Raw genomic sequence first — 13,287 nt, 5'->3', positions numbered from 1 at the left:
CCGGCCAAGCCGGAGGCAACGCTGACAGCCGGATTCGATACCAGTGTCTCTCGCGTTGGTGACGAGCGCTTAGTCCGCTGCGCCACCCAGCCGCCCGTCTTAGCCGATGTTTTATTGTTTATTCTTATTTATTGTGCCTATATGTATGAGATTGCATGTTTTGTAAGCTGGTCGTCGTCCTCAGTGTCTTACGAGTCGAAATAAAGGTTCGAAATGAAAATGAAATGAATGTGTTCCCTGTAACACTAATACTACTTAATTGCATTATTTATGTCTGTGTGACATGATATCTTGGAGCAGATTAGATGATTTAATTGGAAATGTTAATCCGAAGCCCCTTGATCTAGTGCCTTGTTAATCCTATCAAAGGTCTCAACGGGAAACTCACCAGCAGGTATGGTCTGCAGTGATTGTTGCCAAGGGATACCAGGGCCACCTCTCTGACCAGAGGGATCTCTCCCTGTCGCGTCACTTCCTCTTTTTTACCGTCCCCCTGTGCCGCCGATTGGCCAGCAGAGCTGTCAACCAACACTCTCTGGCCAACGGGGAAGTTCTTCACCAGGAACACCAATCGCCAGTCAGGGAGCTGGAAAATCTACAACAGAGAGAGATATAAATCAAGCTTACTATGATAGTATTAGTGTCAGTATTAGTATTAGTGTAAATGTACTTAATATATATAGCGCTTTTATCCTAAAACCTATGCCTCACATTCACGCATTCTCCAACAGATTCACACACCGACGGCGGAGGCGACCATGCAAGGTGCCAACCTGCTCATCTGGAGCAGTTAGGGGTAAAGCGTCTTGCTCAAGGACACTTTGACACGTTGCCCGGGAGGAGCCAGAATAGAACCCGGGAACCTTCCGATTACCAGACGACCTCTCTACCTCCTGAGCCACCGTCGCCCCCGTGTAATTATTAGCTAGTATCATTATCCTGTACACATAATGACGCCATACCTCCATCACGCCGTTCTCCCTGACGATCATGCACCAGTGGGTGGGATCGGCTCTGGTCCCGCCTCCTTCGCCGCCAAAAGTGAATTGCGACGAGGAGCGGTAGCCATCTTCCCTGGAGCCGCAGGGGTTGGAGTCCCCGTACAGCATCTCCTCCTCGTCGTCCACAGTGTTACTGAGCACACGACACATGTCCACACAACAAGCACACGTTAGCGGCGGGGGTGGGGGGGTTATATATACTGAATGGTGGTAATAATAATAATAACAACAACAACAGGGTATTTTTAATACCCTGCAGATACCCTGAATTATAGACACACATTGCTCCATATAGACAGATTCAGGGGCGTCGTTACCTGAGGTCCTGGATAATGGTCTCCGACTCGGACTGGTTCCTGATCGGTACGTCCTCCTTGTTGACAGAACCAGAACTGCTCACCTTGTTCTCCGTGGTGAACATGCCGCTCATGTCGCGGTACGTACACAGCGCGATCACGCGGGATTGCTGCGGAGAGAGCGGACGGCGAGGTTACCTTCACAAGCTATTAGGCGAGATCCATGTTTCGTCGTAGGGAGGCTAGTGGAAGGCCGGGCGTGCAAAGACGTTTAATCTTTAGCATGCAAAGAATACCTTACCTACTTATACACCTGCATATAACTCTATATGATAGCATGTACAATAATGCTGTATATACCGTAATTTTCGGACTATAAGCCGCGCCTTTTCCCCCCCATTTTTCGACCCTGCGGCTTATATAACGGTGCGGCTAATCTATGGATTTTTACAGCTAACGGCCACTAGGGGACCTCCTAAATCTATGGATTTTACAGGTTACAGTCCACCACCTTTAACTCTCACTCGCTCTTCTCTCACAGGCACACAGCTGCTGCAAGTTAATAAATGGGAGCTTCCTCAAACAGCCATCTCTTTCCCGACAATCCCCTCTGTGCACGAACCCTTACATATGGTAATTAAACATTAAAACACCTGCAGCTTATAGTCCAGTGCGGTTTATATATGTACACATCATTCAATTTAGCTGCTGCGGCTTATATTCAGGTGCGGCTTATATTCAGGTGCGGCTTATAGTGCGAAAATTACGATATATATATATATATATATATATTTGTGCTGTCAGGCGATTAAAAAAGGATTTGTAATTAATTAATCTAATTGATCGCATTTTAATCGCATAACCATTTTATGCCCGATATTCTATAATCATATTTCAAATTGCATGTGTCCGGATGGCAGAATTCAGTACTGTATCTACACAACCTTCTGTTTAATCATCTTCCATTTATTAATTTGCTTAGATTTTTCAGGTCTTGTCAATTTTAGCATGGTGTTATTCACAGTCAAAGATAAAAAAAAATGTATTGATATTCTCATTTGGTTCATTACAATTTACTCAAGCCTAGTAACAGACAGTATTTCTGACACTGGGAATACATTCCCTGACATCCATAGATGTCCCCAGAATCAGATACCAAGAACATGCAAATGGAACATATTAAAAAAAAAGTCTGTAAATGTGTATTCTATGTTCTTATGGAATGAATGAGATAAAAAAGAAATTATTAAAAAAATACGATTTCTTTATAATTAATTTTGAGTTCATTTTCATAACGTGATAATTTGCTGTGTAATTAATTAATGTAATTAACGCGATAAACTGACAGCCCTAATATATATATATATTCATTCTTACCATGTATATATCTATCCACATCTGTCTGTACATGCCTGCACATCATCCTTTTACATATCTGTAGATATCTATATCTATATCTGTACATATCCCTTATGTACTCTTACTAGTTACTAGTAAGACTTACTACTAGGGCTGTCTTAAATACTTCGAAGCTTCGTTCGATGGCACAAGCTTCGAACCAAAAAATAATAAAAAAAAAAAAAAAAAAAACGTTTACATTTTATTTTTCCCTCCAAAATCTTGTGCCTCCATTCCAATGAAACGAAAGTAAGCTGCGCCTTCCCGCCTCCATTCCAATGAAACGAAAGTAAGCGGCGCCTCGACTCCACCTCTCTACAACAAGCACGTGGAGATTATCTGTGTTGAAAACAACAAGGACATGTGCAGCAGACATGTCAACGAAGAAGCGAAGCAATGCTGTTTGTTATTTAAGACTGTCGGACAGATTTGTGTTCATTGTGCTGCTTTTTTAAAGTGTCCCGACCCATATAAAAATATGTCTTATTATACAACGGCATGCAAATTTCTCGATTGTGATTGGCTGAAACAGTCAACTTACACGTGGGTATTTGATAAAACCCACGCTCTTGGTCCCAGGACCCGCCCACAACCGCATCACTATCAATGCGCGTTCGTGGTTTTAGAAATGCAAGCAAGATGGCGGACAGTAAACTTTACGAAAGGATAATGGTGATAGGGTCATAAAGACTAAATGAAAAACGATTCTGTCACGGCGAATGTCTTAGTAGTTGCTTAAACAATGTTGAATGATGTAATTGATGGGTCATGAGTCATTGTGGAACAAAATAAAAATCGTGCAAATTGATTGATTGATTAATTGCAAAAAAAAATTTAAACAAATTTGTACCTACTTTCTATAGAAGCAGCTGGGAGGTGCGCTGTTTTAAGTGAGCGTGGACTATTGAATTGATTGATTGATTGCAAATTTTATTACTGTACGCCTTGTTTCCAACTGGTTAAGTTTAGGCACTCTTTCGAAGTTGGTTAAGGTTAAAGTTTGTCTTTAGAGCAGGGCGATAGACCACCAGCCCTGATTCCAAACTCTAACCAACTTCGAAAGAGGGCCTAAACTTAACCAGTTGGAAACAAGGCGGACAGTAATAAAATTAGCAATCAATCAATCAATCAATTCAATAACCCACGCTCACTTAAAACAGCGCACCTCCCAGCTGCTTCTATAGAAAGTAGGTTTAAAAAAAATAAAAAATCTTATAGGGCAAAGAACCCCCCCCCCCCCCTATATAGGGCAAAGAAAACTTTTTTTCCCCTATAGGGCAAAGAAAACTTTTTTTAATTTGTTTTACCTACTTTCTATAGAAGCATCTAAGAATGAAGTTCTATAGAAAGTAGGTTAAAAACTAAAGAAAAGTTGGATGTGTTAGTTTGTTGGATGTCTAGGTGAAAGACCGTTGGATGTCTTAGTTTGTTGGATGCCTGGGTGAAAGACAGTTGGATGTCTTAGTTTGTTGGATGCCTAGTTGAAAGACAGTTGGATGTGTTAGTTTGTTGGATGTCCTACTGAGAACAGTTGGATGCACTTCCGAGCTGCTTCCACATGGAGGCAACTTCTCCTTTTTTTTTGTGGGAACTACTTTTTCTGGCAGATGGTTTTTTCAATAAATCTTCAATTAATGTGTGTTTATTGTATAGCAATAAGGTTGGATGAATGTGCCAGTTGTATAAAAGCATTACACCACTTGTAGTCGTGGGTTGTGACAATTAGACCATGCCTAGGGGGGTCTAACGACCACCCCTAGGCATGGTCTAATTGTCACAACCCACTCCTGCGCGTGATGTAATGCTTAAATAAAACGTGCTTAATTAAGTCGAATTCTGCCTTTGTCTCTATCAACTACATATAAATATTTATATAATTGTTTGCTTGATAGACGAAGGTTGCAACATAATTATGTAATGTCATGTCGTTGGCTGTGAGAGCAGCCCCAGGCAGCGCAGCCGAGTGAAACCTTGTTGGCTGCGTCACAGTCACGAAAGGGGCTACTTAATTAATTAATTCAATCCACTTTATTTATAGATCACATTTAAAAACAACAACGTTTACCAAAGTGCTGTACAAGTCCCACAACATAAGATAAAAAAAAATATATGTATATATATATTTTTTTTTTCTTTTCTTCTCGAAGCTTCGAATAAAAATCGAAGCTCGGCCCCGAAGCTTCGATTGCCAAAAAAAGCTTTGAAGGTCAGCCCTACTTACTACCATACTTTATACCTGTATCACCATACATATTGGTATTACAACTCTGTACATACATCTGATTAGCACTATACTCAGTAGTACTAATTGATATATTATATACCAGCTTAATCACCTACATGTTACATTTGGACTCTGGTTAGTTGCCAAACGTATCTTCGCTGTACTGTACTTGGGCTTAGGGCTGGGCGATATGACCAAAAACGTTATCGCGATAAAATTATTTTCATATAATTCGATATCGATAATTATCGTCGATATAATGTCTGTCAAGTTTAATTAACTTCTTATGCTGCTGGGAATGTCTCGAGTCGAGTTGATGTCGTCATCAGTCCGCGCACGTTAGCAGTTAGCCGACAAGCGGAGTATCTCATGAGACAATGTAATAAATATGACACTAAAATACTCTCTTCCGCCACAATATATTGAAACCATGTCCACTGTATACCCCACACTACTATAAACGTGGCCTCAGAATTCACGCCACACACATACTCGGCACGTAAATATATAAAACAGCGCCGTGCAAGCTAGTTATCCTAGCCAGCCTGTTGTTTCTAAGCGAATGTCTCGAGTCGAGTTGATGTCGTCATCAGTCCGCGCACGTTAGCAGTTAGCCGACAAGCGGAGTATCTCATGAGACAATGTAATAAATATGGCACTAAAATACTCTCTTCCGCCACAATATATTGAAACGACGTCCACTGTATACCCCACACTACTATAAACGTGGCCTCAGAATTCACACCACACACATACTCGGCACGTAAATATATAAAACAGCGCCGTGCAAGCTAATTAGCCTAGCAAGCCTTGTTGTTGAGTGAGTCCTACCTCTGGGTCTCCTTCCGGGTCTCCTTCGCTCTCGGCCATCTCCTTCACTGATTGGTTGTTAGTGCGTGCTCATATCCAAGCTTGGAAAATCGATATATAGAAACTTTGCGACCACGTTATTTCGAGGAAATAATTTATCGCGATAGTTATCGTTATCGTTTTATCGCCCAGCCCTACTTGGGCTGTATAATGACAATACATTTTAATCTAATCTCTTTTTTTATTTGAATCTAAGGAATTGCCTTGTACAAGCAGAAGTAATGTATACAGAACTTCCAGAAATGCCATGTATAGACGGAAAATATACCGGTACCCTAAATAAACCCTAAACTTCTTCTACAATGTGTGTAGGGGAAATTGAATGTTATCATGTGTGTACTGCCACCTAGAGGCTCATTTATTCTGTGATGAGGTTACTGATCCCCATCACTCCACTAAGTGGCAGTGAATGCAGAAAATGTCGGCGTTCCAACCACCACTGAATCTCAGACGAGGAATTAAAGAGTGCTTCTGAATGGGCCTCTAACGGTGCGATGGGAGCTGGAAGGCTTTGGCTGCACTGTGTGGATAGGTAGAGCACACACTGTGTGGATAGGTAGAGCACACACTGTGTGGATAGATAGAGCACACACTGTGTGGATAGGTAGAGCACACACTGTGTGGATAGGTAGAGCACACCACTGTGTGGATAGGTAGAGCACAACACTGTGTGGATAGGTAGAGCACACACTGTGTGGATAGGTAGAGCACAACACTGTGTGGATAGGTAGAGCACACACTGTGTGGATAGGTAGAGCACACACTGTGTGGATAGGTAGAGCACAACACTGTGTGGATAGGTAGAGCACAGGAGCACAACACTGTGTGGATAGGTAGAGCACAACACTGTGTGGATAGGTAGAGCACAACACTGTGTGGATAGGTAGAGCACAACACTGTGTGGATAGGTAGAGCACAACACTGTGTGGATAGGTAGAGCACACACTGTGTGGATAGGTAGAGCACACACTGTGTGGATAGGTAGAGCACAACACTGTGGTGGTGAAACAGACGGCATTCATGGACTCACGGTGGAGAGTGTTGGCTTCTGCAGGGCCAGCCGGTGAGTCTTGCCCATGTAGGAGTCGCTCTTTAGCACGAACATGGTGACCACTCCCTCTGCGGTCATGATGACCACGAAGGGGTCGGCCACGCAGCACTGCACTATGGGGGAGCCCAGGTCAACGGGGATGAAGTGCAGCTGAGTCACTGAAAGGAGGGTGGGTGAGAAACGGATGGGTGAGGAGAACCCACCAAAACCTGCACGGACTACAACGGATGACGTATATCATGCCAGTCAGGGTACCTTGTGTATACCGTTTACTTAATCTAGTATATATATTCAGATAATTTTTTTTTATTGCCTATATTTATTGAGAGTGAAGGCTCGTATAATATAACCGATAGGGCATACAGACCCTCATCTGCACCTTTATGTTTATTTTTCTCATATTTTTATGTATGCATGTCGTCTAGGTCCCACGAGCAAAATATCGGTGAGCCAACATGGAAGCATATCTCGGCCTTAAGAAAAGACAAATTAATGATCCTAATGTTTCTCTGCATGGTGGGGTAGTTATTCGCTCCTTATAAATTGCTCATATATATTGCTCATTTACTTGGTCGATAGAAGGAGCACGTTCAATGTTTCGACTCAGACTCCCAAGATGCAACACTGAACGTCACAGTAAGTCCTTCATTCCAACAGCCATCAGACTATATAATGCCTCACTGAGCACAGAATGGACATTTTACATCTACATTGTACATTCTTACTCTGTACATTTTACTGGATAATTTTGGCTGTATATATACACCGGTAATATATATTTTAGAATGTATATCTTTGACTGTATTTTTATTCTTATTTACCTAAATGTTTATTGTGAGCGATCTGTGGTGCTAAATTTACCTCGGGATCAATAAGGTACTTGTATTCTACTCTATTCTATATATTGTGGCCTCTTACCTCCTTCGAGTAGCCGTATGCCCATGGGGGAGACCTGGATGATGTATTTATTGTCTCCAATGTTTCCTGCAAACACTGTGGGTCCCTGGGTGGCGAAGCCACTGGTGTCCAGCTCCATGATCTCCTGACCCGTCTGAAGGATCTACAATAACAGAACAACCACAACATCATCTTAATGGTGCGTTCAGGTCCGCAATAACACAACAACAGCTGCAGCTTAACTCAATCAGCGCCAGACCCAAGGAAAGTCGGGTTAACTCGCCAACCGTTCAGTGCCAGACACGAGTATAGTCGGGTTTTCATCGTTATTTCTTTTATTCAATATTTCTATTCATTACAGGCACACAGACTCTGGGTTAACATGGGGAATCCTCCTGAGATCGCCAAAGTGCAATACCGGCCGCATCCTCCCAGGTGGCAGTATCGAGCACCCTTTGAAACCTTATATCTTGGCCTGTGTAACGTTCAAATGTCTCCGGGCACAGTTTTCTTTGTCAGGCGAGTCGAGTGGTTATCCCGATCGCATTGAGAAGCGTCAAATGCCCCCGATGCATCTGTTGTGGTGGATTATGTTGGCGACACGATGGACACCAATACTGGGACTCGCGGTCAGACAATTGGAATATTCTTTTTGGGGTACCTCCTAGTGAAGGTAAGGACTAAATTATATCAATCCTGCTTTGATCCAACCATGATTTCACATCGATCGCAACGTGTGTGTGTGTGTGTGTAACGTTACTCCACAAGGTATGCCGTTGGTGACGATCAAAGCATCAAAAAACGACCCCCCCCCCCCCTCCTTTCATGCATTCATGATGAAACATAATACCTATTATATAAATTTGATTTGGAAATAGTAGCGTGTCCAAGCAAGAAACGCCAACGCTTTTAGTGAAATTCACGTGTTGCTGCATATTGTCGTTTTCTGGGATTAGACAGGATCACTCTAAAACTATACTTATATTCACCACGGTATAACACGGGAACGTATGGATGGAAAATGTTATTCTTTTTCACATATTGAACGATAGATAGTTGATGTCAAATGGGCCATAGTATTGTATCCATAGCTATAATATATTATAGATATAGCCCTGCAAACACCGCCACTTATTCCTATATCTTAGAGCGTTGGCGTGGTAGGAACAAAATATGCTCAAGTCCGTAGCGTCCAATGAGTTAATGGTGTGTTCAGGTCTGCAATAACAAAGTAACAGCTGAAGATGTTGCGTTCAGGTGGTTCTGGTCCAGGCGTTCACTGTAAATACATCATGTGATGTTTATAAAAGGTGATAAGTGTTCACAGGAGGTTTTTCTGTTGTAATTTTTAAAACAAAGGAGATGTTTATGTATATTTCTGTCTTTGCTCAATGCCTTTAAAAGTAACTAGGAAGCCGATTCATCCTGATCCTTACTAACCGGCTTCCATGTGTTCAGAAGGTCACAGTTTGGTAAGCGTGTCATTTACCAATTTAGCAGGATACCATGTACAGCTGAACAAGCTCAGACACGACAGGATTAGAAAAACATCCCATTGCAGGATTGTGTCAGTAGAAAGTAAGCTTGTGTGTATGTGTGTGGGTATGTCTGTACTGTGTGTGCATGTGTATGTGTGTGTCTGTATGTATGCGTGTGTGTGTGTATGTACGTGTGTGTGTACGGTGTGTGTGTACACATGTGTGTGTGTGTATGCATGTGTGTGTGTGTGTGTGTGTGTATGTACACGTGGGTGTATATGTATTAGGGTTGGTTACCTTTCACATTTGAACCGGTACCGGTACCTGTGAATCGATAGCGGTACCAAACGGTACCTTTTTTCGGTACTTTAGTCTCTAAAAATGTAATCTACCTACCTCAGTTGTGAAAAAAAAATCCAAACTTCAAATAACCACACTTTCGACCGTTTTCGGCTTGCCATTGCCCCGACTGCTTTGTTGTTGAATCAAGTCAAATCCTAGGTAAGCGTATATTGTGCGTGTGAATGTTGACGTAATTTCTTTTTATAATAATAAAAAAATACCGTAATTTTCGGACTATAAGCCGCGCCTTTTTCCCCCATTTTTCAACCCTGCGGCTTATATAACGGTGCAGCTAATCTATGGATTTTTACAGCTAACGGCCACTAGGGGACCTCCAAGCGAGTCAAGGACAAGTAACTCACAGAAACCAGGGCTGGATATAGGAACAGTCAAGGACAAGTAACTCACAGAAACCAGGGCTGGATATAGGAACAGTCAAGGACAAGTAACTCACAGAAACCAGGGCTGGATATAGGAACAGTCAAGGACAAGTAACTCACAGAAACCAGGGCTGGATATAGGAACAGTCAAGGACAAGTAACTCACAGAAACCAGGGCTGGATATAGGAACAGTCAAGGACAAGTACCGTACTCAAACAGCCATCTCTTTCCCGACAATCCCCTCTGTGCACGAATCTTTACATATGGTAATTAAACATTAAAACACCTGCGGCTTATAGTCCAGTGCGGTTTATATATGTACACATCATTCAATTTAGCTGCTGCGGCTTATACTCAGGTGCGCCTTATAGTCCGAAAATTACGGTAAATAAAATAGTTTAAAAAAAAAAGTATAAAATTTTTTACAGTACCGAAATGTGGCACCGACGGATCTCACGTGAATCGGTACTCGGTAGTACCGACGTGATTCGGTAGGTACCTTTAAAAGTACCTAATTTGGTACCGATCCCTAGTATGTATATGTGTGTGTACACGTATGTGTGTACGTATGTGTATGTTTTTGTGTATGTATGTATATATGTGTGTGTGTGTGTATGTATGTGTATGTTAGTGTGTGTGTACGTGTGTGTATCTATGTGTATGTTAGTGTGTGTGTGTGTGTGTACCATGGTGGAGTCCTCTCTGCTCAGGATCAGGAAGCCGTGTTTCTTCTTGTCGTCCTCCAGGGACGCCTCGTCCTTCTTCTCCTCCTCCTCCTCTTTCTCCACCTCCTCCTCAGCCGTGTCCGTCTCGGCAGACTTGTCCTCCGACTCGCCCTTTTTTACAGGCTGGACAAAGAAACAGACTTTTACAATATATCTGTGTGACTGTTTCTTCACACTTAACCCTGTCACTGCGACAATACACAGAAGGTTAACCCTTTCACTGCCACACACGACAGCCGGTTTAACCCTTCCACTGCCACACGAGAGAAGGTTAACCATTTACTGTAAAGGGTTAACCTTCTGTCGTGTGGCAGTGGAAGGGTTAACACGTCTGAAGTCACACAATAAAAGTTACAAAAGATGCCGTGTTTCTGTCGAGGGGGGGGGGGGAGACGCGACGCACCTTTTTGCTCTCTTTGACCTCGCTGGCGATGACCGTCCACATGTCGTAACAGCCCGGCAGCTCGAAGGTGGTGACGACCTGGGGCCTGATGCTCCTCTGATAGGGCGATGGAGGGAGGGGAAGCAACAGTTGTGATTGGAGGATCGAGAAAAGAGGGCGGGTTTGAAATAGGCAACTACTGTAAAACTAAAAACGGTCCGAAAGGGAAATATAAACAAATCAACACATAAAAGACTGTGACCACTGTAGTACAAGTCTATTGTATATATATATATATATATACAAAATATACCACATATAAATGTCAAAAAGTACCTCACAGAGCTATGAATAGTATCAAGTGAACTTATATACAAACTTATACAGTGTGTCAGCAGGCCTGCCTTGTGTCTGAGGTGTTTACAGGCTACTCCATTGGTCTCTGAGGCAGCCCTGGTAAACCCAGACTCACTGTAGCACCGTCGCTTGACCTGTGGCAGATGTGCCTCACCGCCACAGGGCTTAGCACAGTGCGTGGTCAAACTAACACGCACGCAGTGGTGGAAAGTAATTAAGTATTTTTTAACTCAAGCACTGTACTTAAGTACATTTTCGAGCTACTTGCTACTTCATCTTAGGGAACGTTATACTTTTACTCCACTACATTTCAAGGAAGATATTGTACTTTTTTTACCCCACTGCATTTATCTGAACCCATCAGTTACTAGTTACTTTGAAGAAAATAATTTGATAGAAAACACAATATATACAAAATAAACAAACAATGTATGAAGATTATATACGTTCACATTTGAAGTATTCATTTATCTGAGTATTTCTACTTTTACTTAAGAGTAAAAGGAACTGTGTACTTCTTCCACCACTGCATGCACACATTCAGATTCCTGCACATGGGTAAATAATACACATTAAGGTTAGGGACAGTGCAGCGAGAGCTGCCTAACATGAAAGTATCCCTTCTCATAGGGAGTGAGTGGTGACAGAATGTACCTGAAGCACTGACAGCGCACCGTTCTTGCCGTACCCAGAACACACCACCACCTCCAGGTCAGGCTCCGTGTTCGCTTGGAACTGTGAGTGAGATTAAAAATAAATCAGTAAAGTCAAATACAACTACTTCAAATAGAGACACTTCTTTAATGTCGACTAACGAGACGTGAGCTGCTGTGCTGTACCTCTTCAGACAGGAAGGCCGGCTCGCCCATGGAGGCACTGGAGCACGGTCCTATGTTCAGTATGCTGTCACACACCTGGGGGAAGACACGTTGTTCCATCAGCCGTCACACATCTCACATATATCAGTACATATAATAACCAGTGAAGCTGTCGGGGTCCCGTTACCTCAAAGGAATAGGTGGCCAGTTGAGTGCCCGATTGGGCCTCGCTACCGTACACCTCGATCTCGTCCACCTCGTCTGATGGAAAAACAAGGGAGGAAATTAAATGTGTTATAAAATGTATTTGTTGATAAATAGATACTATACAAAGATGCTAATGTGGATATTAAATCTGTGTCCACGTACCGGTCCAGTTGGCGGAGGAATCCACCCTTTTCTTTTTGCTCGGTGGTTCTTCCTGAAATGATTAGCACAGATTTAGTACAGGGGCTAAATTAACTAGACTCATTTCATTAATCTGTGTGTTACTTTGTGTGTGTGTTAGTAGTTAATTAGTAGTGTGTGTTACTTAATGTATGTCTGTCTGCATGCCTACATGTTGCTGATGTTACATTGCCTTGCCTTGTTCTGTCTCAGCATTTTGTCCTGTATTCTGTATTGTATTCTCCCGTCCTATTCTGTATGTCCCCCACTTTGCCAATAGCTAATTGTGTATTTAATACCCTTAACCACTTTTAACTATGCTGTTATATTCAAATACTGTTATAATTATGCTCTTAAAATGTCTAAATTAAAATGTCTATCTATTCTGTTTTTACCTGGCATTTAACATCTTGCCTGGGGACTGCAGTTGAAAACTAGCTACCCAGCTAACACTGGCATAATTTACAGTGGTGGTACTCATTACTGTTGAATAATGTGCACTGTCCCTATTCAAATAAACTTAATAAAAAAATATATATATATTACAAAAAAAGAGCATTGGATCCAGTTCCTCCACATCAAATGACAACTGTTCCATTTCAACCAAACAGCTCATGCCGATTTAGGGAAGCAGCGGTTGCGATTGGAGGAATCGAAAAAAGAGGGCTGGGTTTGTGGGT

General features: G+C 42.3%; 1 protein-coding gene across 1 annotated transcript in view; it reads right to left on the bottom strand.

The window, feature by feature from the left end:
* cpsf1 (cleavage and polyadenylation specific factor 1) overlaps positions 1-13,287 on the bottom strand; it is a 44,513-nt gene that overhangs the window by 15,928 nt on the left and 15,298 nt on the right. Inside the window, exons 13-23 of the mRNA XM_084313272.1 lie at positions 12,590-12,641; positions 12,408-12,481; positions 12,242-12,316; positions 12,057-12,137; positions 11,067-11,162; positions 10,625-10,786; positions 7,759-7,900; positions 6,820-6,998; positions 1,319-1,467; positions 963-1,134; positions 389-595 (exon numbers count right to left, since the gene is read on the bottom strand). Of these exons, the coding sequence (XP_084169398.1) occupies positions 389-595; positions 963-1,134; positions 1,319-1,467; positions 6,820-6,998; positions 7,759-7,900; positions 10,625-10,786; positions 11,067-11,162; positions 12,057-12,137; positions 12,242-12,316; positions 12,408-12,481; positions 12,590-12,641 (1,389 nt within the window). The remainder of the gene's footprint in view (positions 1-388; positions 596-962; positions 1,135-1,318; positions 1,468-6,819; positions 6,999-7,758; positions 7,901-10,624; positions 10,787-11,066; positions 11,163-12,056; positions 12,138-12,241; positions 12,317-12,407; positions 12,482-12,589; positions 12,642-13,287) is intronic.

Source organism: Notolepis coatsorum (genome assembly GCF_963971535.1).
Source record: "Notolepis coatsorum genome assembly, chromosome: 4".
NCBI lineage: Eukaryota > Metazoa > Chordata > Actinopteri > Aulopiformes > Paralepididae > Notolepis > Notolepis coatsorum.
Note: the sequence above shows the minus strand (reverse complement) of the source record. Positions and strands in the feature narration are given on the sequence as shown.